General features: G+C 46.1%; 1 protein-coding gene across 6 annotated transcripts; it reads right to left on the reverse strand.

Moving 5' to 3' along the window:
- Positions 1-2,346: 2,346 nt before the first annotated feature.
- Positions 2,347-26,417, reverse strand: ddo (D-aspartate oxidase). 6 transcript variants are annotated; one of them, XM_007893974.2, is made up of 7 exons: positions 22,684-22,758; positions 20,070-20,161; positions 18,126-18,241; positions 15,962-16,136; positions 14,334-14,442; positions 11,327-11,503; positions 2,347-4,158 (listed from the first exon to the last, which is right to left on the reverse strand). In XM_007893974.2, the coding sequence occupies exons 4-7, from the start codon at positions 16,131-16,133 to the stop codon at positions 3,585-3,587; spliced, it is 1,032 nt and encodes a 343-aa protein (XP_007892165.1). In that variant the 5' UTR covers positions 16,134-16,136; positions 18,126-18,241; positions 20,070-20,161; positions 22,684-22,758; the 3' UTR covers positions 2,347-3,584. The 6 variants fall into 6 exon arrangements, with proteins under 6 accessions (XP_007892165.1, XP_007892168.1, XP_007892169.1 ...); XM_007893977.2 differs by lacking the exon at positions 18,126-18,241; XM_007893978.2 differs by lacking the exons at positions 18,126-18,241; positions 20,070-20,161; positions 22,684-22,758 and adding an exon at positions 26,285-26,417.

The following is a 26,417-nucleotide window of genomic DNA, read 5'->3' on the forward strand; positions in this document are numbered from 1 at the left end:
TACCTCCCTCTACAGGAAATTCTGGATCGTTTTTTTAATCAGTACAAGCTCCTGCAATTTTTGTTTTTTCCAGCTACACAAGAAGCACCGGACAATTTCTGTTCTTACAATTGGATCACACACCAAGAGTTTCATATACATCACTTACACATGGAAATTTCCCTGTGTCTGGAATGGAATGCACTCTCTCCCAAGAGGTACGCACTCTGTTTACCTAATTCTAGAGCGTACTTAGCTCAGGCTGAGAAGAGCCAAGGCTTAGGTAGCTCTAAGAGTGCATTGGGTTACTGCTGGAGCTGAAACTTTCATTCACACATTCGTCACCTCCCCCCAAAATTTTGCCAATGCCCACCTCACCATTCCCTCAACCCCACCCCAACACCCAAAGGATTAAAAACTCCACTGTCTACATTCTCACCCATACCAAAACTCGCCCCCCCAGTCTCCCCCCCACATCACGTCAATCTTCATGAGGTTCCATTGGCTCCCAATTTTAAGATCCTCACACTTACTACAGATCAACTCATACCCTAGCACCTCCGAACCTCTCTGACCTGCTTACATTTGTATAGCGCCTTTCACATCAGAAGACTTCCCAAGGCAGTGGACCCAGTCAGGGATCGGCACCCGAGCTGGTGGTTGGGATTAGGAGTGGAGGGTGAGGAGGGTAGGAGGGTAACTGAAGGCATGGTAGAAGAGGAGGGTCTTAAGACTGTTCTTGAAGGAGGCAAGGGAGTGGGGGAGGGGGGGGTGAAGGAACTGTGGGATGGAGTTCCGGAGGGTGAGAGAGGAGAGGCTGAAGGCCCGCCCGACAATGGTGGGGCTGGGCAAGGCGGGGAACATGAAGCAGGCCTGAGCCCCCTGAGCGGAGGGAGTGGGCAGGTTGGTAGGGGGTTAGGTGGTCACAGTTTTAGGGAGGAACAAGGCCATGGAGGGCTTTGAAGGTGACGACCAGGATCTCGAACTGTGTCCTGAGTGATAGGGAGCCAATGGAACTGGGTGAGGATGGGGGTGATAGGGTCACGGAGCCTGGTCGGGAGAGAACACGGGCAGCAAAATTCTGGGTGATGTGCAGCTTGTGGAGGGAGGTGTTGAGGAAGCAGACAAGCAAGGAGTTTGCGTAAAGTCTGGATATGATGACCATCTGGCAAGCTTCCTGCAGTTTGTCCAGCTAGAACCACCTTAACCATTAGAGTTTTGTTTTGCAGTGTTAAAAGGAGCTGAGTGGGATGATTCCCTGACTGGTCTGCCCTTCCAAGTCCTGCCGATGAGCCAGGCTGACTAGTCTGCAGACATGTAGGGCTCAGCAAACAACACTACCATAGAGGAATAACTTGATTCCAATATTCCGTTTTGAAGTATATCACGCTGGAGTGAGTTAAGCTCCATGAAGACCCTGCTTATCTTTCTACGCAGTAGGATAGACATGATGTTAAGCTGTGTGATTTACACAACATGAATGACATCAAGTGGTAGAAGATGGATATTACACCATTTGCTTCAAATAAGGAGGTTTACTTGTTTTGTGTGTTAAAAATCAAGAGCATTACCTAAAGACATGATTTGTGTATGCTAAAAGGGCTAGTATAAAATGAAAAAAAGATTAAAACTTTTGAGAATTAAGCAGCAATCCACACTGGCTCCGGCCTCCCATTGCCTCCGCTCCACCATCATGCTTTTCAGCCACTACACCCTAAAACTCTGTAACTCTCTGCCTCAATCCCTCTGGCTTGTCCCCTCCTTTCCCATCTTCAGATCGCCGGAAGACTTTCCTCTTTGATTGTCTTCTTCTTAGCTCCTTGTGACACCCTCCCAATGTGAAAGGCAAGGCATTATATAAATGCAAATTATTGTTGTGCCTAAATTACCTCCTCTCTTCCCAGCTCGGCTTCAAGCTCTGCCACTGTTAAGCGCTTCAAGATGCTATCCCGCATGAAAGGTGCTATATAAATGCAAGTTGTTATTGTAAAACCTGCACAGCTTGCCTTTTAAACGTATCATCTGACAAGCTTCCTGCTGCTTGTCCCAAGTCTATCATACTTAAAACAATAATCTATACTTACTGGAGGCCTATATTGTTGGGTGCTATTCTTCACACGAGAGGTTAAACTGAGGTCTTGACTGTCTGTTCACTTGGATGTTAAAGAGCCTGTGCACGATTCAAAAAGAGGAAGGAGTTTCTCCCGGTGTCCTGGCCAATTATCCTCCAATTGTTCAGTCACCTGTTCGTAAATTATTATGTGTGGATCTTTGCTGTATGCAAAATAGCTGCTGTATTTTCTGCAAAATGTCTTGGACATGCTTCAAAGTGATGAGGTGCTATAAAAATGCAAGTTTTTTTCTTAATATCTTCCATGGATTTCTTCCAATTTATTGAAACAAATTGTTCATACCGAACACACCAGAAAACATCAATCTAGGTAAACATTGAGGAAAACAAGATACATACAAGCGGAGGTTTATGTAATTTATTAAAGTACTTTTGTTTTATTACTTCTTGAATTTAAATAAATGTATTTATTATGATTTTACATTAGAATGATACAATTCCACAACCGATAAAAAGCGATTGAAAGATATCTGTATTAAGGCAAAAATGATTCAACAACAAACAACAACAAGTTGCATTTATATAGCAACTTTCGAGTCAGGAGGTCAACCCAAGACATCCCATTCACTAGAAATGAAAAACAGTCACTACACTTTACAGAAAATCCTGTAAAGCTCTTTCAGACATTCTCCCTATGAGAAATACTTCAAATGCAAGGATTACTATTAATTCAGCTTCTAAACTTGTACCATACAATTCTTAGTATACATTTGCAAAAACTTCAAACTGTGAGATTAATTATATTTGAGATCTGAGATCCAATACCATTCCAATTTATTGACTAGATCACCCACAAATTAACTTGACTAACTTCCAATTTAATAAATTAAGTATTTAAATTGTAAAGTATCTTTACATTATTTTCTTACTATTAGTTTAAGGCATAAATTTGTTCATAGAAAAATACAATTTCTGTAGTCTGATTTTCTAAAAATGTATTTTGCTTTGCAATAAACATTGACAATAGAATATCAGTTTCCTCCATATAAATATTATCAATGCTAGTTGCAGAGCAGACCAAGAGAATTCTCTAATGAATTAGAATCGAAGCACCCATTTATCTTACTTACCATCAGTGCTAACGTTAATGTCTAACGTGCTGAATAATCAGCTATTCTCTAGATAAGCTGATGGTTCACATGCTAACACTTATGTAGAGAATTCTAACCTGGTCAAAGGCAAATAGAGTGAGTGAAAATCTCAATTCTTCATCATGTTTGCTATCTTTTTAAAAATGTATAAAAATAAAACCTAGGCGAGTTGTAACAAGCCTGTTGTACACATCCTGTTGTAAGCATTAAGCACTACAGTATTCTTGAACAACGTTCAACATTTTGGTTTCTCCAAACAAATTGTCAAGATGGAGATGTTGCCCCTCCAACCCCCAGTATTGATGGGATAACCCTGATATAACAATGAGCTGTTGTCTATATGACAAACAGCCCGGGCGGGACAGCTCAATTATCATTCTACTTTACAGTTTGGATTTGCTGTATTTGCCAGTCGGTCTCATTTCTATCACAAAATCTTTCACCAACTCAGCAGCTTCCTTCGCTGTTCCCCAGTGGAATGAAACCCCGGCCCCACCATGGCCATAATTGTGCACCAAACACATTTGTCGCCCGCGGCGTTCTAGCTTCTCCTTCTCCAAACGCAAAACTGCTCTGGCTGGCCTCAGACCTACCGCTTCAAACAGCTTGGAAGAATGCTTAAGAGTCGGTTCCAAAGCACAACATCTTTCAAATATATCCTTGCTATCAAATGGATCTACTGACATTCGCCAATCATCGTTTTGCCTTGTTCCACCCACAACAACAGAGGAGATCCCTGGATAGATGTAACTCCGGCCATCATCTGTACGGATGAAGTGTTTCAGCCAGGGTGCATGGACCTTGTGAACCTGACCTCTTACAGGATGTATTTTTGGATCACCAGTAAGTGCTTTTGCTCCAATGCCACAACAGTTCACAATGATGTCATACTGGCCATCCAGTTCCCAGAAATCCTGGATTTTTGCAGCCTGCAATTGGCCTCCAGCATCCTTTAACCTGCAATTAATCATTCCAATAATTATCAATACATTGTTTCACATGTTTTATTGTATGAAGTCAATATTGCACTGGGTTTATTGGTTTAGGTGGGCATCATAGACTCCTGTATCTGTGAATTGGGCTTGGTACAATAAAGAGACCCAGTAGGAGAGACTGAATCAAAGGTTGCAGTCATTTTTCAAGCCTTATGTTTCTAGTATACAGAAAGTTCATCAATGAATTAACAAATTACATTTTAGCCACTGACGTGACCACACCCAGTGATTAATATTCTATGAGCTATCAGAGCATTATTTCAAAATGTTAGAGTGTTTTTTGAGCATCTAGTGGTATATCAAGGCAGATATGTAGGGGAACTTCTGTACACTGCAATCTGAATTGGTTTAGAGTTTGCTTCGAAGATTGGTAAAAAAAAATTCTATAAAAAATATAAAAATATTTTCTAAGTTGTGCAAGCCCCCACCTCCCAATACACACATAAAGCCCAACTTCTGCCACAGGTTTAAAGTTTTAGAGCTGTCAAAAAGAAGCCTCCCACTGTTAGTGGAAGGTCCAATACAGTTCTAAACTAAATGGCTTTCTTAAACAAAAATCAAGTTTCAGACTTCCAGTCAAGCAGCAGTCAAGGATGAGTAAGGAATTGATCTATGTTGCAAGAGCCAAGTCCATTCCCATGCTCTGAGAGAGAAACTAAACCATATAAACAACAAGGTAACAGAACTGGATAAAAGTGATCAAAATATACAGTCAATTCATGGTTCATGGATTGAACATTTCAGGAGGTGGTCACCCCAACAGCCACAGAGGGTTCAGAAGGAGAGTCAGTGGGTGACCACCCGGCATGGTAAGAAGAGGGGACGGGCAGTGCAGAAATCCTGAGACGGTGGCACTCACAAACCAGTTCTCTGTACTGAATACGGGTCAGGGTGATGATACCTCTGGGAAGAGGAGTCAAAAGCAAATGGATGCACAGGGGGACACAGGGAAGAGTATCAATGCAATTGTCATTGGGGACACAATGGTGAAAGGAGAAGACAGACGTTTCTGCAACCAAAGACATGACTCTCGCATGGTATGTTACCTCCTTATTGCCAGGGTTGAAGACATCACGGAACGGGAGCAAAACGTTCTACAGGGTAAAGGGTAACATCCAGAAGTCGTGGTCTACATTGGGATCCATGACACAGGGAAAAAAGGGCTGAGATCCTACAGGGGAGAGTATCAGAAGCTAGGGAAAAAAGCTAGAGTAGGACCTCAAAGGTGGTGATTTCTGGATTTCTCCAAGTGCTTCATGCAAATGAGTATAGTGAGTATCAAAACAGCAGGATCAAACACATGAATACATGGCTGGAGAAATAGTGCAGAAAGGAGGGCTTCAGGTTCCTGGATCATTGGGATAAGTTCTGGGGCACGTGGGACCTGTACAAGGTGGATGTAGCATTAGAGAGAACAAACAAGTTACATAGAGAGCTGGGTGAGATGAATAGCAATGTAATAAGGAGTGATCCAGAAAAAAGGAGGGATTAGACAGGGGAGAAATGCAGAACAGACTAAGTCGTCTTGGAGTGCACTTGCGTAAATGTGTGACAAATAAGATTGATGAGCTACAGGCTCAAGTTGCCACATGGGGTTATGATATAGTGGCAATAATGGAGACCTGGCTCAAACAAGGGCAGGAATGGGAGCTGAATATTCCTGCCTACAATGTATTCAGCAGGGATAGCAAAGGAAAAAAGGGAGAGGGAGGTGGCAATATTGATTAAAGACACGTTTACGGCCCTGGAAAGGGACAATGTGCCAGAGGGTCCAAAAACAGAATCTATTTGGTTAGAGTTAAGGAGCACAAATAAGGAGCACAAAAGGAGCTGTTACTCTGTTAGGTGTATACTATAGACCATCAAATAGTGTGAAGGAGATAGACGAGCAAATCTGCAAGCAGATTTCAGAAAGATGCAAAACCAATAGAGTAGTGATAATGGGGGATTTCAATTATCCTAACACAGACTGGCAAAATAACAGTGTAAAGGGCAAGGAGGGGGAAGGATTCCTGAAATTATGTGCAGGATAACTTTCTGGAGCAGTATGCTTCCAGCCCAATGAGGAAGGAAGCAGTGCTGGCTCTCGTTCTGGGGAATGAAGAAGGTTCATGTAGGAGAACATCTGGGCAACAGTGATTACAACATCATTGGGTTTAGAGTACTTATGGAAAGGGACAAGGAGCAATCAAAGGTGAAGATACTCAACTGGAAGAGGGCTAATTTCAGTGAGTTAAAAAGGGACCTAGCCAAGGTGGACTGGAAAGAAAGATTGGCAGCTAAAATAGATAATGAGCAATGGGAAGCCTTCAAGAAGGAGATAGTTCAGGGACAGAAAAATACATTCCCACAAAGGGGAAAAATAGGGCATCCAAACCTCCCTGGATGAATAAGGAAATTGGGATTAAACTAAAACAGGAAAAGGAGGTTTATGATAAATGCCAGGTCCAAAATACAGAAGATAATCAAATAGAATATAGAAAGTATAGCGGATAACTGAAAAAGGAAATAAGAGGGGCAAAGAGATTGTATGGGAAAAGATTAGTGGTTAACATAAAAGGAAACCCAAAAGTATTTTATAAGCATATAAAGAATAAAAGGTTAGTCAAAGGTAGGGTGGGTCCAATTAGGGACCAAAGAGGAAATAATCTTGTGGAGGCAGAGGGCATTACTTAGAAAAATATGGGTGAATAAAGGACAGTCAACACAAATTTGCTAATGACAAATCATGTCTAACAAACCTGATGAGAGTTTTTTGATGAAGTGACGGAGAGAGTGGATGACGTTAGTGCAGTTGATATCGTTTATATGGTCCAAATGCAAGGATTATTATTATTATTATTATCAAAAGGCGTTTGATAAAGTGCCACATAAGAAACTTGTAAACAAAATAGAAGCCCATGGTATTAAAGGGACAGTGGCAGCATGGATACAGAACTGGCTGGGAGACAGAGAGTGGTAGTGGTGGTGAACAGTTGTTTTTCTGACTGCAGGGAATGTGCAGTGGTGTCCCCCAGGGGTAACTATTGGGACCACTGCTGTTTTTGATCTATATAAATGACCTGAACTTGGGTATAGGCAGTACAATTTCCCTATACCCAAGTTTGCAGATGATACTAAGCTAGGAAAAGTAGTAAACAGTGAGGAGGATAGTGGCAGACTGAAAATGGACATAGGCAGACTGGTGAAATGGGCAGACATGTGGCAGATGAAGTTTAATGGGGAGATATCAAAGTAATGCATTTTGGGAGGAAGAATGAGGAGAGGCAATGTAAGCTGATGGTACAATCTTAAAGGGGATAAAGGAACAGACAGACCTGAGGGTTCATATAAGTAAATCTTTGAAGGTGGCAGTACAGGTAGATAAAGCTGTTAAAAAAGCACATGGGATACTAGACTTTATTAATAGGGGCATATAATACAAAAGTCAGGAAGTTATGATGAACCTTTATAAAACACTGGTTATGCCTCAGCGAGAGACTGTGTTCAGTTCTGGACACCACACTTTAGGAAGGATGTCAAGGCATTGGGGAGGGTGCAAGGGAGATTTACCGGATGGTACCAGGAATGAGGGACTTCAGTTATCAGGAGAGGCGAGAGAAGCGAGGATTATTCTCATTGGAGCAGAGAAGGTTAAGAGGAGACTTAATAGAAGTTTTTAAAATTATGAGGGGATTCAATAGGGTGAACAAGGAGAAACTATTTCCATTGGCGGGTGGGTCGGTAACCCGAGGACACCAATTTAAAATAGTTGTTAAAAGAAACAGAGGGGAGGTGAGGAGAAATTGTTTCACACAGTGAGTTGTTCAGATCTGGAATGCATTGCCTGACGGGGTGCTGGAAGCTAATTCGATAACAACTTTTAAGAGAGAAGTAGATAATTATTTGGGAAGGACATGTTTGCAGGGCTATGGGGAGAGAGCGGGGAAGTGGGATTGAATTGGATAACTCTTTCAAAGAGCTGGCACAGACACAACGGGCCGAATGGCCTCCTTCTGTGCTGTATAATTCTATGATTCATTTTACAGTATATTCTGTTAAGCGCTTTGAGACGTCTGATAAAGCGCTGTATCAAATGCAAGAATTATTATTATTATCGCAGCTGCAGAACTGATCATAAACATCATAACAGCTGAAAGCAGGGTAACAATAATAATAATCCTTGCATTTGATATAGCGCTTTTCACATCTTCTAGACGTCTCAAAGCGCTTCGCAGAATAGACTGTAAAGTGAATTGACTGTATATTTGTGGGCGAAATGCGGCAGCCAATTGCGCACAGCAGTGTCCCACAAACAATCGTGGATTGAAATGAACAATTTATTATTTTTTTTCTTTGAGGGATTATTATCAGGCAAGGAAACTTGCCCAAGGTTTCACCCTGCCGGGAATCAAACCCAGGTCTCTCGCTTGCAAAGCGAGTGCTCTAACCACTATAAGCAAAGCCTGAACAAGTGCATTGCAACAGGTTGTTAAAATCACCATATTAATTACAAAAAGCCCGCAATTTTGAAAAGAACAATGTTGGAAATCTCAGACTATTTTTCAACCACTTTCCAAACTGTATTTGACCAAATCACTGAACAATACTGAATTTTCTAGAATGGAAATCCTCAAGGTGTATATGTACACAAGCAACTACGATACAAGCCTTAGAATGCGGTAGAATGGAGCATCACAAAAGAAGGTAAAGATGACATATTTAAAATTATTTTTTGTATGAGCAAGTTTGTTCTTTAAGGCTTTGAGCATTTTTTTTAAGCACACAATATAAGGTATAATTAAATTATACAGAATTAAATGAAGTGTAAAAGCCACAATTTTAGGAATCCAATGGTTGAGGTCAAGTCCAGTGTGCCTTATTACAGGAAATTATATTAAAACCTTGGAAAGAAATGCCTTTTATACTGTAGGTTTATCATAATACAGTAAAATAAAATTTGCATTTAATATAGCACTTTTCACATTGAGAGGGCATCTCAAAGCGCTTCACAGGATTCACTATAAAGTGCAGTAACTGCATAAATTTGTAGGTGAAATCTAGACATTTTAATGTTTAAAAATTGAAATGTTGTCCCATAAGTACATTAAAGTAATATGAATAATTCTTATATTTGATACAGTACTTTGGATGTTCTAGAGGCACTTTACAGGATATACTGTGAAGTGCAGTGACTGTAGGCAAACAAGGCAGCCAATTTTTGCACAGCAATGTTCACAAATAACCATGAAGTGACCAATGTTATTTGAGGAATTGTTGGACAAGACACCGGAGAATCTCCCTTCTCTTCTTAAATCGCGCCCTGAGATCTTTCACTCCCACCTGACGAGCAGATGTTGGTTAACATAACATCTAAAGGAGACCCAAGTACTGCACAAGAGTGTCAGTCTAAACTATATGAATTCAAAGTCCAAATGTGAAGCTTGAACCCACAACATTTTGACTCAGTGGGGATTGTTCTACCAACTGAGCCAGGCTGACACATATTGTTGAACCAATGCATAATTGATCAAACCCAGACATAAAGACTGAATTCTGTTCATTAAAATTGAGAGCAGTCAGCATAGCTTAATTTCCCAAATTGACGACTTCTGAAATTGCCTGCAATAATTAGCTCCCTATGTACAGTACTGCAATTTCTCACTGTCCTTTGAGAACCTTGTAAGAACTATTAGTAACCATGGCCTCAGAGCTGAGACTACTCGATTATACAGCAGCAAGATATAATTTAATACAGCTCACTTCATCTACATGAAGATGGAAATAAATTCTTTCATCCAGAAAATTATTCAATTAGTAAGTTGCTTGAGACTGCATGAAATTCAGCGCCATTTGGTGCAGCTGGCGAATGAAGCCTCAAATTATTACACCACCTCTTATTCAATAAAGTAGTAACCTTTCAAAGTTACAGTAGCATTTACAAACAAGCAGGAACAAAATGGTAAAAATTATTATTGTGAACACTATAATGGAGTATTATAAAGAGTTGCACTTGATCCTAATTCAGCCATCTGTAATTTAGCAATATAACCAATAACAGCTTCAAATGTAATGTCACAATTGTGAGCATTGCAATAAAATTTTGAGCAATGAAGTCCATCAGTAAATAATCTAAATGCAACGTTAACTTATAAAAATATTCCTAGAACACAGAACCCATGCAATATTTTTAGGAGAAAGTTTAGCAAAACATATCTTCAAGTACTAATACTGTGTTTAATAAACACAGCTTGATAATCTGGGAGATGCTTCCCTCATTTTAGGGAACCAATTTAAACCAATTTATCTCGAGACTCAAAGTAACAATATAAACCTACTATTCTATTACTTTTTAAGCTCCAAATAATTTTGAGAGGACACAAACATTACATCCCAATGGTTTTCTTGCGTCTCATTCATAAGAAAATAGTGATTTAATTGTCCTTTACTTCTTTTTTCATAAATTATTATTGCTGGCCAAATAACAGTAAAGATTATACAAAATTCGGATTTAAGCAAACAGCCAAGCATGTAAAATGATGGCTAAAGATTTCTTGGACCTGTTAAAAACATAATGTAAAGCTGATGTGTCTGGGTATTTCTTTCTCCCCTTCCTAAGTGCTCCGTGACGCAACCCTGCGTGAACGGCGCTATATAAATGTAAGTTGTTGTTGCTGTCCAAAACCCTGACTGTCCTTGGGACGTCCTCCCGACGTGAAAGGCGCTATACAAATTTAATTTCTATTGTATTGTTGTTGTTCCTCCAGGAAGTCACTGACTCTTTGCTAGGCTATTGTATCCTCTGGTATTCCATCTAAGTAACATTGTTCATACCAGGCTGCTTTCCCACACTTAAAAGTTTTTCTTAACTTTTGACTGAGCTCTGTATAGATGTGGATATAGGATTTACAGAATAACACAGCCAAAATTCAACTACAAAGTGTGATTATTCTCGCTTAATTTGAAAAGCTTTAAATTCAGCCTTAATATCCAGTTTCATGCAGTCCTTTTTAAGAAATACAGAAAACTAGTTTCCAATAAGCAGTTGTTCCAAAATTCTGCAGAATCTTATATTTTAAGACAATGGTTCTTAAAGCAAAACCATGCAATATTTGAGGTCTCCGGAAGATTCTTGGAAAAAAATCACTCACCTTTTCTCCAACCAGGGCAAATAGGAGATACATTCACAAATCAAAGTGGTGTACATCCAGCCAAACTTGGCTCCTGTAAATCTCCTCAGTTCAACATCAGTCATAGTACGGAATCCCAGCACCATATCAGACCAGAAGGGAAACCGTTCCTTTGGAGGCTCCTTAAATATCTCCCACCTTGAGAAAGGGACGGAGACAGAAGATAGAAAAATTCTAATCACAATCAGAATTTACTCAGCACCAAAGGAAAACAAAAACAAGAGGAGACTCTTCAGCCCATCAAGCTTCTATCACAGATATTGGCAAATCCCAATGCCCCTTAATATCTCTATTACCCAAATATCTGCCGACCTTTCATTTAAAAATTTCTATTAATTTCTTCTCCTCAGTTATCTAGGGCATTGCATTCCACATCTTCACAATGCCCTTTATGAAGAAATGCTTCTTGACCTCAATTCACCCCTTATATTCATCCCTAAGGAATTTAACTACAGCCTACCCACACCTATACCCCCTCAACCCAGGTATTAATCTGATTAATTAATTTCCGATGCTAAGTGTGAAGAGGTCCCGGACTTCTTTACCTCCAAGATAGATAACATCCGCCTAACTGCTTCCTCCTCTTCCCCATCCATGTCGCCTATCACCCCACCATGCTTCCTTCACCACCCTCTGCTCCTACCATGGCCTCCACCCTACACTCTTTTGCCCCCATCTCTCCCTCCTCCCTTTCCCCCACCATCACCCAGATGAAGCCTACCACCTGCTGCCTCGAGCCCCTCCCCACCCAGCTTCTGGTCAGTCAACCCCACATCCGTTCCCTGATCAGGACCCTTTTTTTCCACCTCATTGCCCACCTCCTTCCGTACCTCACAGCCAACGCAGCTGAAACCCTCGTCCACTCCTTCGTCATTTCCCGGCTGGATTATTCTAATGCCCTCCTCGCTGGTCTCCCCAGCTCCACAATACACAAAATACAATTAATTTAGAACTCCGCCGGCCGGATTCTCACCCGCACAAAACCCCACCCCCCCATCACACCAGTCCTTGACAGGCTCCACTCGAAGGCCCCAAACGGATCGATTTCAAGATCCTCTCACTCGTTTTCAAATCCCTTCATGTCCTCACACCTCCTTACCTATCCAACCTGCTTAACCCCCACTCCACCACCCACTGCCTCCGTTCGGCTGGCTCCAACCTGCTGTTTCCCTGGTATTCTGGCCAAATCCTCCAGATACAATTAAATTCAACAACCACAAAATTACCTTTGTATAGCGCCTTTTACTTCGGGAGGATGTCCCAAGGCGCTGGACAGTTAGTGTTTCAGACCTGAGCTGGGGGTCAGGATCGGGGAGCGTAGAGGGCAGGTGGGGAGAAGGAGTGTCACCAAAGGCATGGTCAAAGAGGAGGGTCTTGAGATGGGTCTTGAAGGAGGCAAGGGAGGGGGGCGAGGTGGAGGGAATGTGCGATGGAGTTCCAAAGCGTGGTGGCAGAGTGGCTGAAGGCCCGCCCACCAACGATGGGGTGGGTGAGGTGGGGGACATGAAGCAGGCTGGAGTCCTTTGAGCGGAGGGAGTAGGCAGGTTGGTAGGGGGTTAGGAGGTTGCAGAGGTAGGGGGGAGAAAGGCCATGGAGGGCGTTGAAAATGAGGACCAGGATTTTGAACTGTATCCTCCGGTGTGATGGGAAGCCAGTGGAATCGGACGGGGATGGGGGTGATAGGGTCGTGGAGCCTGGTGTGGAAGAGGACACGGGCTGCAGAGTTCTGGATGATCTACAGCCTATGGAGGGAGAAGTTGGGGAGGCCGACAAGCAGGGAGGTCGACAAGCAGGGAGTCGTGCCTGGATGTTATGAATGCGTGTATGAGTGTCTCGGCGGCTTGTGATGTGAGACAGTGGTGGAGCCGGGCGATGTTGGGGAGGTGGGGGAAGGCAGTGCGGGTCATGGCACTGATGTGGGGTACGAAGGACAGAGGGTCAAACAGGACGCCGAGGTTCCGTATTGGCTCCGTCAGATGTAGAACACATCCACGGAGGAGATGTTTTGGGATACTTCTTTTACAAATACCATATAGTCAATATGCCTAAATAAATCCTGTGACATGATTTGAGATATCTCGACAATGCGATACAGTGCTTCTGCAGGCCGCTGAAACCCTCATCCATGCCTTCATTACATCGAGGCTTGACTATGCAAACTCATTGCTTCTCAGCCTCCCCAACTCCTCCCTCCACAGACTACAGATCATCCAGAACTCTGCAGCCCATGTCCTCTCCCTCACTAGGCTCCACAACCACATCACCCCCATCCTCGCTCAACTCCATTGGCTTCCCATCACACAGAGGATACAGTTCAAGATCCTGGTTCTCACCTTCAAAGCCCTCCACGGTCTTGCTCCCCTCTACCTCTCCAACCTCCTAACCCTCTTCCACCCTGTTCGTTCCCTCCGCTCAGCGGGTTCCGACCTGCTTCACGTCCCCCGCCTTGTTCGCCCCACTATTGGCGGGCGGGCCTTCCGCCACTCTGCCCTCACCCTCTAGAACTCCATCCCGCAGTTCCTCCGTCTCTCCCCCTCCCTCACCACCTTCAAGATCCACCTCAAGACCTTCCTCTCTGACCGTGCTTTTGATCTCCCTGCTTCCCCCCCGCCCTCCACCTTCCCCCACCCCGACCCCCAGATCGGGTCTATAACTCAGTCCCAACGTGAAAGGCGCTATGCAAATCTAATTTTGTTGTTGTTGTTGCTTTATCAAATGCAAGTTTTATTACTGTATTATTATTACTACTAGGATTGGCTTTAAAATTCGTAGTCGGGTGGGGGCAGGGAGAGAGGATGAAAGAAACTATACTGAATATATTGAATCATACTTCCAACTTCTAACTTTCTAAATATTGTGTTGCAAGTTCATAGAAAGAACACTTTAATATCTTGAGGATCTCCATTAACATCTTGAGATTTTTTTTAACATATACACATCAATATGTAACCACAACATGGTTTCTTACCCAGACAAGAATTCAACACCAATAATTGGAGCATCTGCTGACTGACCAATTGATAACACATGAGCGAAAGTGTCTCCAAACCAACGCTTCTGACAATGGATCGGTGTCTCTAAATATAATATAAAAACACAATCTTAATAAAGGGATTGTTGTCTAGCACAGCTGGAGAAACTCCCTTCTCTTTTCCAACAGTTCCTCAAGATCTTTAATGTCCACCTGAACAGACGGGAGCTCAGTTTAATGTCTCATCTGAAGGATGGCACCTCCAACTATGCAGTGCACCCCCAGCACTGCAATGGATTGTCAACCTATATATGAATTCAAGTCTCGATGTGAGGTGAGGCTTGAACACATAATCTTTGGACCCAGAGGCAAGAGTGCTACTATTGAACCAGGTAAAAATACAAGCCTACTGTAGGTGACAGCCTGGCGCCCTTTCACTTCTGTGTCAGAAGTGGGTTATGGGTTTAAGCCCCATGTCGGGACTTGGAATCAAGTCTATCCACAGAGGTTTCTAATCAGTTTTCTAATAATAATAATAATAATAATAATCCTTGCATTTGATAAAGCGCTTTTCACGTCGGGAGGACGTCCCAAAGCGCTTCACAGAACACACTGTAATGTGAATTGACTGTATATTTATGGGCGAACACGGCAGCCAATTGCGCACAGCAATGTCCCACAAACAGTCGTAGATTGAAAATGACCAATTTATTATTGTTTTTGGTTTTGGAGGGATTATTATTAGGCTCTGTATGGAGTAAGGAAACTTGCCCAAGGTTTCACCCTGCCTGGAATTGAACTCAGGTCTCTCGCTTGCAAAGCGAGTGCTCTAACCACTGTGCTACAGGTCTCCTGAATGGTCTGATGACTGGTTCAAATGTACAGAGGTACATTTAGCAAAGGTTTTAATGATGTTAACCTATTAAAATACTTTAATTGGGAGATGTGTAACAGGTCTTCTTGAAAATATTATAGTTTTTCGATTGAAATATGTTTGTTCAAAGCAAATTCTATCGGATGATGTCTAGATAATGTGCCTCAGGGTAAAGACGGTTGATAAGAACAGCTAATAATCTGTTGGTGTCACAAAGGCAGTAGCTTGTGTCTTTGATGAAAACTGTAGCTTGTAAAATCTCTTCTTGATAGCTGGCATACTGTTTGCTTGATGACATTGATTCAAGTATGTTTAATGCCTGTTGTGCTTTGGGAGATGGCTGTAAATCTGTGCTAGGCTTCAGTCGAACGCAGTCCTCTGCAGGAATTTGAACCAGGAGGAATGCTGACATGCTCCGTGCCACCACCCGAAACCTATTAATGTAACAAGTCCAGTGTCCTGACCTCAACCAAGCAAAAACTCAACATATGATGATGTAACATTCGTTCAAATGATCACTGAGTATATTACTTTTGCTGGCTATGGAGAGCAGGTTCTTGTCACAAATGAACTGTTGTGCAATTAGGTTTTAATGCAAATGCACGTTGTAAAATAGAATAATCTGCAATGTACAGGAACACAATTTGTCATAAAAAGGACGCTTTCTGATATGATTGTTATAGTCACTGCTATAAACAAGTTGAAGCCATTTTCATTCCACTGTCCTGTAAATGAAGTAGTGTAGACTAACCTGGAGAGAAGTGTGGGCTGAGAATTCCTGCAGCTATATCACTGGTGGTGTTTGGGGTAAACTTTTCTGCAATCACAGTGACAGAGCAATTTGGAATGGACTCTACAATACAAACAGCAGTAGATAAACCCACAACTCCAGCTCCGATCACAGCAATTCGAACCTTATCCATGATCTGAATCAAAAACAAAGTAGAGAAACATCATTTTTAAACAAGCTTCAAAATAATGAGAACAACTTGCATTTATATTGCGCCCTTCACATAGGTAGTGTCTCGAAATGCTTAAAATTATAATGAGAATCACAATGAGGAAATAAAGATCAGTACTACTAATAATAATTCTTACATTTGATTCAGTGCCGTTCATGTCATGTCTCACAGTACTTCACAGGAGTAATTGTAAACACATACTCTGTTTTTGTATGTATACACAGGGAGCCAGTTTGCACACAGCAATGTCCAACAACCAACCATGAAGTCAATGTCTAATGTTATCTGAGGAATTGTTGGCCAGGAAACTGGGAGAAACTCCCTTCTCTTTTCGAATAGTACCGGGGATCTTTAACATTCATCTAAACAGGCAAACAGGACCTCAGTTTAACATCTTACCCTAAGGAAAGCACCTCCAACAATGCAGTACATCCCAGCACGATACTGGAATGTCAGCCTAAACCACGAGCCCAATGATTACCCCCAGAATAAATAAACTGCTTTTACAAGAGAATGTTTTGGACCAGGAAAAAGCTTTACCCTTCAAATGCCACTTAACATAATAACCTCCCCCAAACCTAAATCCAAAATCCAGCAAACATGAAGGGCTCAGTTTTATTTTTTTAATTTACATCAGTGCCTTGGGACACATCCCAACGCGAAAGGCATTACATCAAGGCAATTTGTAGTTGTTGTTGTTAAATCAATCCCTTTTTAAATACCTAGTGTTAAGTTGGATGGATAAATTGGATGGACTAATGGTCTACTTCTCTCTTAAACTGTTACTAGGTTACTTCCTCTGCCTAAAAAAACGTTATCTGACTTGATTCTCTACTTGTATTAAAGTTAGTTAATCATATAAAGCAGCATTTTTTCTTTACTTAAAGGGTAATTAACATCTGGAACATGTTGCCAAGAAGGGAGGTTGAGGCAATACAATGAATACGTAAAAATCAGCTTGAGAGCTTGAGACTGTGATGGGAGGATGGTACGGTGGGTATTCTGGAGGAATGAGATCAGATGGGGCCAAGGGCCATCTTCATCCAAACTGATCTTGGGAAGTATAAAGGGCAGAACCATGATTGTTAAACTGTAAGCTGAAGCATGATGCCTTGAATACAAGATTACGAGAAATAAAGATTGTTTCAGGATGGAAATCAGCAATGAATGCCACATTGGGGGCATGCTGGATTATCAGAGGTCTTTCAGGAAAGATATTAAACCAAGGTTTGGTCAGTGTGTTCAGCTAAATGCTACAGATCCAATTGTACTATTAAAAAAAAGGGAGTTTCTTTTGGTTCCTGGTGAACAATCTCACAGACAAAACTAGCGATTTGCCCATAGCTGTTTGTGGGAATCTGCTGTGCACAAATTGACTGCCGCCGCGTTAATCCAAAATACAGTTATCACACATCATAGTAAAGTCATCACTGCAAAAAAAATGTTTGGATCAATTTTAATAATGCTTTTTGATATTTTGAAAATTAAAATATTAGAGATATCTTTTTTCTGAGGAAAGAGCCCTTATGAAAACCTATAATATCTTGTGAAACCAAGTACACCTGTTTATCTGTTTCTTCTGGTAATAATACATTTAAGGGACCATCTTTGTATGTGTGTGACGAATTGAGACCATTGTGAATAAGGAATAGGAAGAGAAGTATATTAATTAGACAGTTCTAGTGTTCGCACATTAGCTTTTCTTGTAATTTCTGGTTCTACAATCAGATTTGTTTTCTCTGTCTCTCACTCTCCAGTTTTGATTCAACATATTTAATTGGACTGTGAGTGTAGCTAGCAAAACAGTTCCTCTTTTCTCACTGCAGCCATTGTGAATTTTCATTTAAAAGTTAATATCTAACTCACTTGATTTACATTCAGGGCTGAAGTGCACACTCTAAGAGGAATTTAATTAAACAAAAAAACACAAGCCAATAATAAATAAATCCAAACCTAGCAATATGCCACAAATATCCACGAAGCGAATGGCCAAGTTTATCTGGGATCAATGCTATGAATGGGGAGAAATTCCATTTTCTCTTCAATACCCTGGGATCTTTAACATCTACCTGAATAGACAGACCAGACCTCAGTTACCATCTCACCTGAAGCATCCTCCTCTGACAATGTAATACTCCCCCAATTTTGTACTTATGCCTGTTTTCCTCCTGAAACAATCTATTTTCTAGCAAACATGTATTTGAGGGTTGTGACACCCAACTCCATCTCTCTTTTGACTCCAGGACCATTGGTGTTCTAACCAATTGCATGTCAGACATCAAGTCCAGGATGATCTTTAATGGTGGCAAGACAGAAACCCGCTTTGCCTCCCATCAGCGTCTTTTGTGGCAATGACAGTATTAACCCGCATGGATGCACACTCCACCTCACTTAGCTGGTGTGGAACCTGTGTCTTGTTTGACTCCCAATTGTCTTTTAAGCTCCACATCCGTCTTACACACTCGGCTTTCTCATCTCCGAAACACAGCCCGCCTCCATCACTACCTCTCTTTCGGACCTCTGCTCATGGCTTATCCATGCCCTTATCAAGTCCAGGCTAGACTAGGCCTATTCTCTGATCACTGGACTCCCCAGCTCCTTCCTATACAAGCTGCAGACTAACCAGACCTCTGCAGCCCATGCTCTCTCCTACTCTGGGCTCCGTGACCCTATCACCCCCATCCTCGCTCGACTCCACTGGCTTCCCATCACACAGAGGATACAGTTCAAAATCCTGGTCCTCACCTTCAAAACTCTCCATGGTCTTGCTCCCCCCTACCTCTGCGACCTCCTAACCCCCCCACTTTCCTTCCTGCTCCCTCCGCTCAGCGGGATCTGGCCTGCTTCACGTCCCCCGCTTCGCTTGTCCCACCATTGGCAGGTGGACCTTCTGCCACTCTGCCACCACCCTCTGGAACTCCATCCCACAGTCAATGGAGGGAGGAGTTGGGGAGGGCGACAAGCAAGGAGTTTGCATAGTCAAGCCTCGATGTTATGAATGCATATATGAGGGTTTCGGCGGCCTGTGGTTTGAGACAGTGGCGGAGCCGGGAGATGTTCCAGAGTTGGGGGAAGGCAGAGTGGGTCATGGCACGGATGTGGGATAGAAAAGATAGTTGAGGGTCAAACATGATGACAAGGTTCCAGACTGGCTTAGCAAAGTGGAGTGTGCAACCATGGATGGTGATGCTGTCAATGCTGAGGCGTGAATGCACTGACGGGTGTCAATCAGGAGAGCCTCAGTCTTGTTGACATTCAAATGAAAAAAGTTAGCTCTCATCCAGGACTTGATGTCTGACAGACATTCCGTCAGGACAGCAGTGGTCCTGGAGTCAAGGATGTAGAGTTGGGTGTCATCCGCATACATTTGGAAGTTGACCCCATGTCTGCGGATGATGACTGCAGAGGAGACTTGACCTGAGGAAAGCTGCATGAGATGGTGCGGAGGCTGGAGGAGAAACTGTTTGTGGAGATGAAGTGGAGGCAGTGTGAGAGGTACGATCTGAACCATTCAAGGACAGAGCCGTGAAGGTTGCGGTGAGGGGAGAGGCGGTGGATGAGGATAGAGTGACCAACGGTTTCAAAGGCAGCATAGAGGTCAAGGAGGACGAGGAGTCAGAGGGAGCCCTGGTCGCAGATGGACAGAATGTCATTTGTCACTTTGACCAGGGCTGTTTTTGTGCTGTGGGCGGCACCGAAACCCAATTGGAGTGGGTTGGTGAAGGGAGTGGAGGAAGGAGCGAAGCTGGGAAACGACGACTCGTTCCAGGCCCTTTGAGAGTAAAGGGAGGTTGGAGATGGGGCGGTAGTTTGAGAGCAGGAATGGGTCCAGGGAGGGTTTTTTTAAGGATAGGATAATATTGCTTGTTGGCTCATATACAGTGAACGGCGCAGTACCAAATGCCAGGACAATTATATCATTAGAAAGCCATCGGGAAGCTCCGCAGACACGGTGGGAAATTGGTTTCATGAGGACGATTGGGGCCAATCTGAAATGAGACAATCAGGACTGAAGCTTTAGTTGTGTTATTGCTGTGAAATAAGGAGCTCTCCCTGCTCTGGGGCTGGGTACCACTGCACCCCCCAACTCCCACTGCCCCCCCACTGCCCCCTCCCACTGCACCCCCCCAACTCCCACTGCCCCCCCCACTGCCCCCTCCCACTGCACCCCCCAACTCCCACTGCCCCCCCCCACTGCCCCCCCCCAACTCCCACTGCCCTCCACCCCACTGCCCCCCCACCCCACTCCCACTGCCCCCCCCACCCCACTCCCAATTCCCCCCCCACCCCACTCCCACTGCCCCCCACCCCACTCCCCACCCCCAACCCACTTCCACTGCCCCCCCCCACCCCACTCCCCACCGCCCCCCACCCCACTCCCACCCCCCACCCCACTCCCACTGCCCCCCCCCACCCCACTCCCACTGCCCCCCCACCCCACTCCCCCCCACTCCCACTGCCCCCCCCACCCCACCCCCACCCCACTCCCCCCCACCCCACCCCACTGCCCACACCCACTCCCACTGCCCCCCCCACCCCACTCCCCACCCCACTCCACTGCCCCCCACCCCACTCCCCACCCCACTCCCACTGCCCACACCCCACTCCCACTGCCCCCCACCCCACTCCCCACCCCACTCCCACTGCCCCCCCCACCCCACCCCACTGCCCCCCCCACCCCACTGCCCCCCCACCCCACTCCCCACCCCCCACCCCACTCCCACTCCCCCCACCCCACTCCACTGCCCCCCCCACCCCACTCCCACTGCCCACACCACCCCACTCCCCACCCCATCCCCACCCCCCACCCCACTCCCACTGCCCCCCCACCCCACTCCCACCCCCCACCCCACTCCCCCCACCCCACTGCCCCCCCCCCACCCACTCCCACTGCCCCCCCACCCCACTCCCCACCCCACTCCCACTCCCACTTCCCTCCCCCCACCCCACTCCCACTGCCCCCCCCCCACTCCCCACCCCCCCCACTCCCACTTCCCTCCCCCCACCCCACTCCCACTGCCCCCCCACCCACTCCCACCCCCCACCCCACTCCCACTGCCCCCCCCCACTCCCACTGCCCCCCCCCCCACTCCCACTGCCCCCCCCACCCCACTCCCACTGCCCCCCACCCCACTCCCACTGCCCCCCCCACCCCACTCCCACTGCCCCCCACCCACTCCCACTGCCCCCCCCACCCCACTCCCACTGCCCCCCCACCCCACTCCCACTGCCCCCCCCACCCCACTCCCACTGCCCCCCCACCCCACTCCCACTGCCCCCCCCACCCCACTCCCCACCCCCACCCACTCCCACTGCCCCCCCCACCCCACTCCCACTGCCCCCCCCACTCCCCACCCCCCACCCCACTCCCACTGCCCCCCCCACTGCCCCCCCACCCCACTCCCACTGCCCCCCCACCCCACTCCCACTGCCCCCCCAACCCCACTCCCACTGCCCCCCCCCCCACTCCCACTGCCCCCCCCCCCCCACCCCCACTCCCACTGCCCCCCCCACCCCACTCCCACTGCCCCACCCCACTCCCCACCCCACTCCCACTGCCCCCCCCCCCACTCCCACTGCCCCCCCCACTCCCACTGCCCCCACCCCACTCCCACTGCCCCCCCACCCCACTCCCACTGCCCCCCCCCCCCACTCCCACTGCCCCCACCCCACTCCCACTGCCCCCACCCCACTCCCACTGCCCCCCACCCCACTCCCACCCCACTCCCACTGCCCCCCACCCCACTCCCACTGCCCCCCCCCGACCCCACTCCCACTGCCCCGCCCACCCCACTCCCACTGCCCCCCCCCCACTCCCACTGCCCCCCCACCCCACTCCCCACCCCCCCCCCCCCCACCCCACTCCCACTGCCCCCCCCACTCCCACTGCCCCCCCACCCCACTCCCCACCCCCCAACCCACTCCCACTGCCCCCCCCACCCCACTCCAACTGCCCCCCCCACTCCCCACCCCCACCCCACTCCCACTGCCCCCCCCCACTCCCCACCCCACTCCCACTGCCCCCCCCCACCCCACTCCCACTGCCCCCCCACCCCACTCCCCACCCCACTCCCCCACCCCACTCCCACCCCACTCCCCCCACCCCACTCCCACTGCCCCCCCACCCCACCCCACTCCCACTGCCCCCCCACCCCACTCCCACTGCCCCCCCACCCCACTCCCACTGCCCCTCCCACCCCACTCCCACTGCCCCCCCCGACCCCACTCCCCACCCCACTCCCACTGCCCCCCCACCCCACTCCCACTCCACTCCCACTGCCCCCCCACCCCACTCCCACTGCCCCCCCGACCCCACTCCCACTCCACTCCCACTGCCCCCCCACCCCACTCCCACTGCCCCTCCCACCCCACTCCCACTGCCCCCCCGACCCCACTCCCACTGCCCCCCCACCCCACTCCCCCCCCCCCACTCCCACTGCCCCCCCACCCCACTCCCCCCCACCCCACTCCCCCCCCACCCCACTCCCACTGCCCCCCCACTCCCACTCACACAGTGCCTGAGCCTCGGGGGGGACGGGGGACGACAAACCGTCCGCACGACCGTCGGTTCCCCCTCCACCGACAGCGCCACCTGTCGCTTCCCGGGTAACTGACACTGATGACGACGGGTTGACTGAGCGGGTCACCGGGCGGGGCCGAGCTTGCGGTACCAGGTCCCGACCACAGCCACCAGGGGGCGCTGTGCCTGGGGACAGGGGAGCACAGCGTCAGCAACAGCAGCAGCAGCAGCCACTGGGCGATTGCATGAGGTTAACATCTTACTGCTGAGGTCAAAAGTGGGGGATAAGGAGAGGGGGGGAGAGGGGTGGGGGGGGGGGAGACAGAGGAGAAGGTGGGGGTGGGAGAGGAAGGGATAGAGGGTGAGGGTAAGGGGGTGTTCAGGGTTGAGGCTATTTTATGATGGGTTCCCAGTCACCACCCTCCTCCATGTGGGTGTGAGATGGCAGTGTGGTTCAGTTGGTTGCTCACTTGCCTCTACCGCTGCAAGTGTTCAAACTCCCCATCAGGACTTTGAGCTCAAAGTCCATCGGTGCCGATCGAGCGCCGCATCGTCACGGGTGCCGTCCTTCAGGTGACATGTCAGGCCAAGTCCGCGAGGAGAGCCGTCGTGACGTATAACCTCGCGGTGTTGAAGGAGGACGGTGCTGGCAGTGTCGGGGAAGATAGGGGCAGAGGGACCTCAACGGTGGCGTTAAAACTGTGGTCTTTGCAAAGGATTCATAAACGCTGAATCCTGACGGTAACTACAAGCGATCGCTGAAATACATGGTCGCTGCTCCCAACGTGCTCAGAAGTAAATTGATTCAGAGTTCCTGCTCGTGTAGTGCGCACATACCCGATTACCGTCAGGATTTAATACTTAGAGCAATTTAAAAATATTTTGTGTCTTTCGTGTTGGGAGGACACATCAAAGGGCCTTGCTGAGGGGGGTGAAGGGGGAATTACTAAAGGAGATAGGTCTTAAAGCAGGCTTTAAGAGTGGGGAGGGAGGCAGAGGGACTCTGAGATGGAGTTCCAGAGAGCGAGGGCAGATTGGCTGAACGCTCACCCACCGATGGACCTGACCGGGCAGGGGGCATAAAGCCGGCCACTTTTAGTTGTGCAGAGAAAGCAGCTGAATGGTTAGGGTTGCAACCAATCCTTTGGGAATTTTCAATCCCCGCACAATCCTGACAGGTATACAGTTTCAGTTTGATTCAAAAAAGAAAATGAACGATTTATGACTTAAATCAAGCACGGATTACACAGACTGGGTCAAAGCTGACACTACGATGAATGTGCCTTAATGCCAGCTGCCTGTTGTGTCAAGCAAGCATAAGATAGAACTGAAAATAATGGGAACCAATATTTCCAAAATTTGCTTCTAACTTCCCAAACTAGAAGTTACTGCCACAACTTCAAAGGACTATCTCCAAAACGTCAAAACGTTTTAGAGGAGCCGTTATGTTTATTATGAAGACTTAATAAATAAAGAATGCACTTGAGTTATCCGATTAAGAATTGTTTAAACCAGCAAAATGGAAAAGGAAGTACATTTGTTGTTCAGAGAAGTCATGGAAATTTCCAAATCTTTCTCCTTTCTAGTTCACATAGGCAAAATATTTAGAGTTTATTGGTTATTAAAATGGATCACAAGACCCTTTATCAAGTTTGCAACCGTGTGTGGGCAGTTTGAAAGCAACCTCATTAATCTGACATAATAAATCTATCAGGTTGAATAGTTAAAAGTGAAATTGTCAAACATTTGTTTCCAAAAAACATTTGCAATAAATCAAAAAGCAGTGTGTTGCTGCAGTGTACATAACCTACTCATTGACATATCTGCTTTTCAAAGTAGGCTGTTCACAAGATTATTTTGGATGAAGAAGGCCTTTCAGCCCATATGATCTTATCGTTTCACCCATCCTATCTTATCGAACACCCACCCTATCATCTGCCTATCACAACGTCAAGCTGTTTTTTAAATGGATCAAGTGTCCTGGCTTTAACTACCATTCCTGGCAACCTGTTACTGAAAAAGGCAGTAAAACACAATGATTGAACCTTTAACCCAAAGGTTGACTAATAATGCTCTATTTTGTTATGATTGTAAGCAATATTTGTTCCCATTGTCCCATTATTTAAGTTATTTTATGCTTACTTGACATGACTGCCAGCTGGCATTAAAGATGTGAAAAGTACACTCATTTTACTTTCTCATCCTAGTGTCAGCTTTAACTCAGTCTCTATACTCTGTGCCTGATTTAAGTCATAAATCATTCATTTTCGTTTTTGAATCAAATTGAAACTGTATACCTACTGACTCAGGATTGAACAAAATAAGCTTACAGAATATAATGAAGCTTCCCATTTCTAATAAGAAAGCAATCATGGAACAAGTTCATTGAGCCCCCAAACCTGTACCAGCTTCAGGAGAAAACCTCCACCAGTTCATCCATGACAAAAACAACAACAAGATTACACTTGTATAGCGCCTTTCACGTCAGGAGGACGTCCCAAGGCGCTGGATAGTATACAGCATTTCAGACCAGAGCTGGGGTCAGGGGGGGGAGAAGGGAGGGGAGGGGAAGGGGGGTGACCAATGGCACGGTCGAAGAGGAGGGTCTTGAGGTGGGACTTGAAGGAGGCTAAGGAGGGGGCGAGGCAGAGTGATTGGGGGATGGAGTTCCAGAGGTTGGGGGCAGAGTGGCCGAAGGCTCTCCCGCCAATGGTGGGGCGGGTGGGTCGGGGGATGTGGATCAGGCCGGAGCCGGCTGAGCGGAGGGAGCGGGCGGGTTGGTAGGGGTCGAGCCTGGAGATGATGAAGGCATGAACGAGAGTTTTAGCGGCCTGAGGGGTGAGGTAGTGGCGGAGTCAGGCGGTGACATCACCAAAGTGCATGTAAAAAGAACTCTAATATTCCATGCTGTTTCCTTTTCTTTCAGGGAATAACCAAGAAGATAGATACATTCTGAAACCACAAATGCTAAGTTCCCAGTTAATGACAATAATTTGATTTTATAAGAAATAAGAACTTGCTTAAACTCATTGTCTAGTCTGGCACAGTGCAAGGCGGAGATGCTCCTTGTTAATGAAATATTAAATAGAGATCCAATCTTTCTATTTTTTAAGTGGGTGTTAAAGATCCTATAACACCATTCAAAAAAGAGAAGGGAGTTTCTCCTGGTCTGCTGGCCAACAATCCTCCAGATTAATTACTTGTTCATCTCGTATCTCTTTATGTCACCTTGCCTTGCACAAATTGCTGATCCGTTTGTCAACAAAAGCTGTTACTACATTTAACAGTAATAACTTGTGAAGTACTTTGAGAGAATCTCACATGGTAAGGTTTCTATCTAATAATACTTGCTTCAATTGTGAACACCCTGTTCTACAGAATGAAAGTGACAATTATAACATACACTACGTTTCTCCCGCTGTTACCAGATATATGAGCAGAGAAAAGCCAAGAGGATTTTGTTTGCACTTTGTGATGCTATTAAATAAAGTAACAACATGTAAGAACCACATTCAGCAATGCAATGATTTTCTAATTAGATTTTGCTGATTTTCAAAACAAAGATTTGCAGTGGAAAGAAAATAGTGTTAACCTTTTGTACTGCAGGATTTTGCTTTACTTGCTCAAGCTGTTGTGAATTTCAAAGGCAGCTGGCATCAGCTCTGTTCAGATATGTCGCTTCTCAACACTTCCTCTCACTGGCTTTTCATAGAATATTCACAGTG

Source organism: Callorhinchus milii, unplaced genomic scaffold, assembly GCF_018977255.1.
Source record: "Callorhinchus milii isolate IMCB2004 unplaced genomic scaffold, IMCB_Cmil_1.0 Scaffold3, whole genome shotgun sequence".
In the NCBI taxonomy this organism is placed as follows: Eukaryota; Metazoa; Chordata; class Chondrichthyes; order Chimaeriformes; family Callorhinchidae; genus Callorhinchus; species Callorhinchus milii.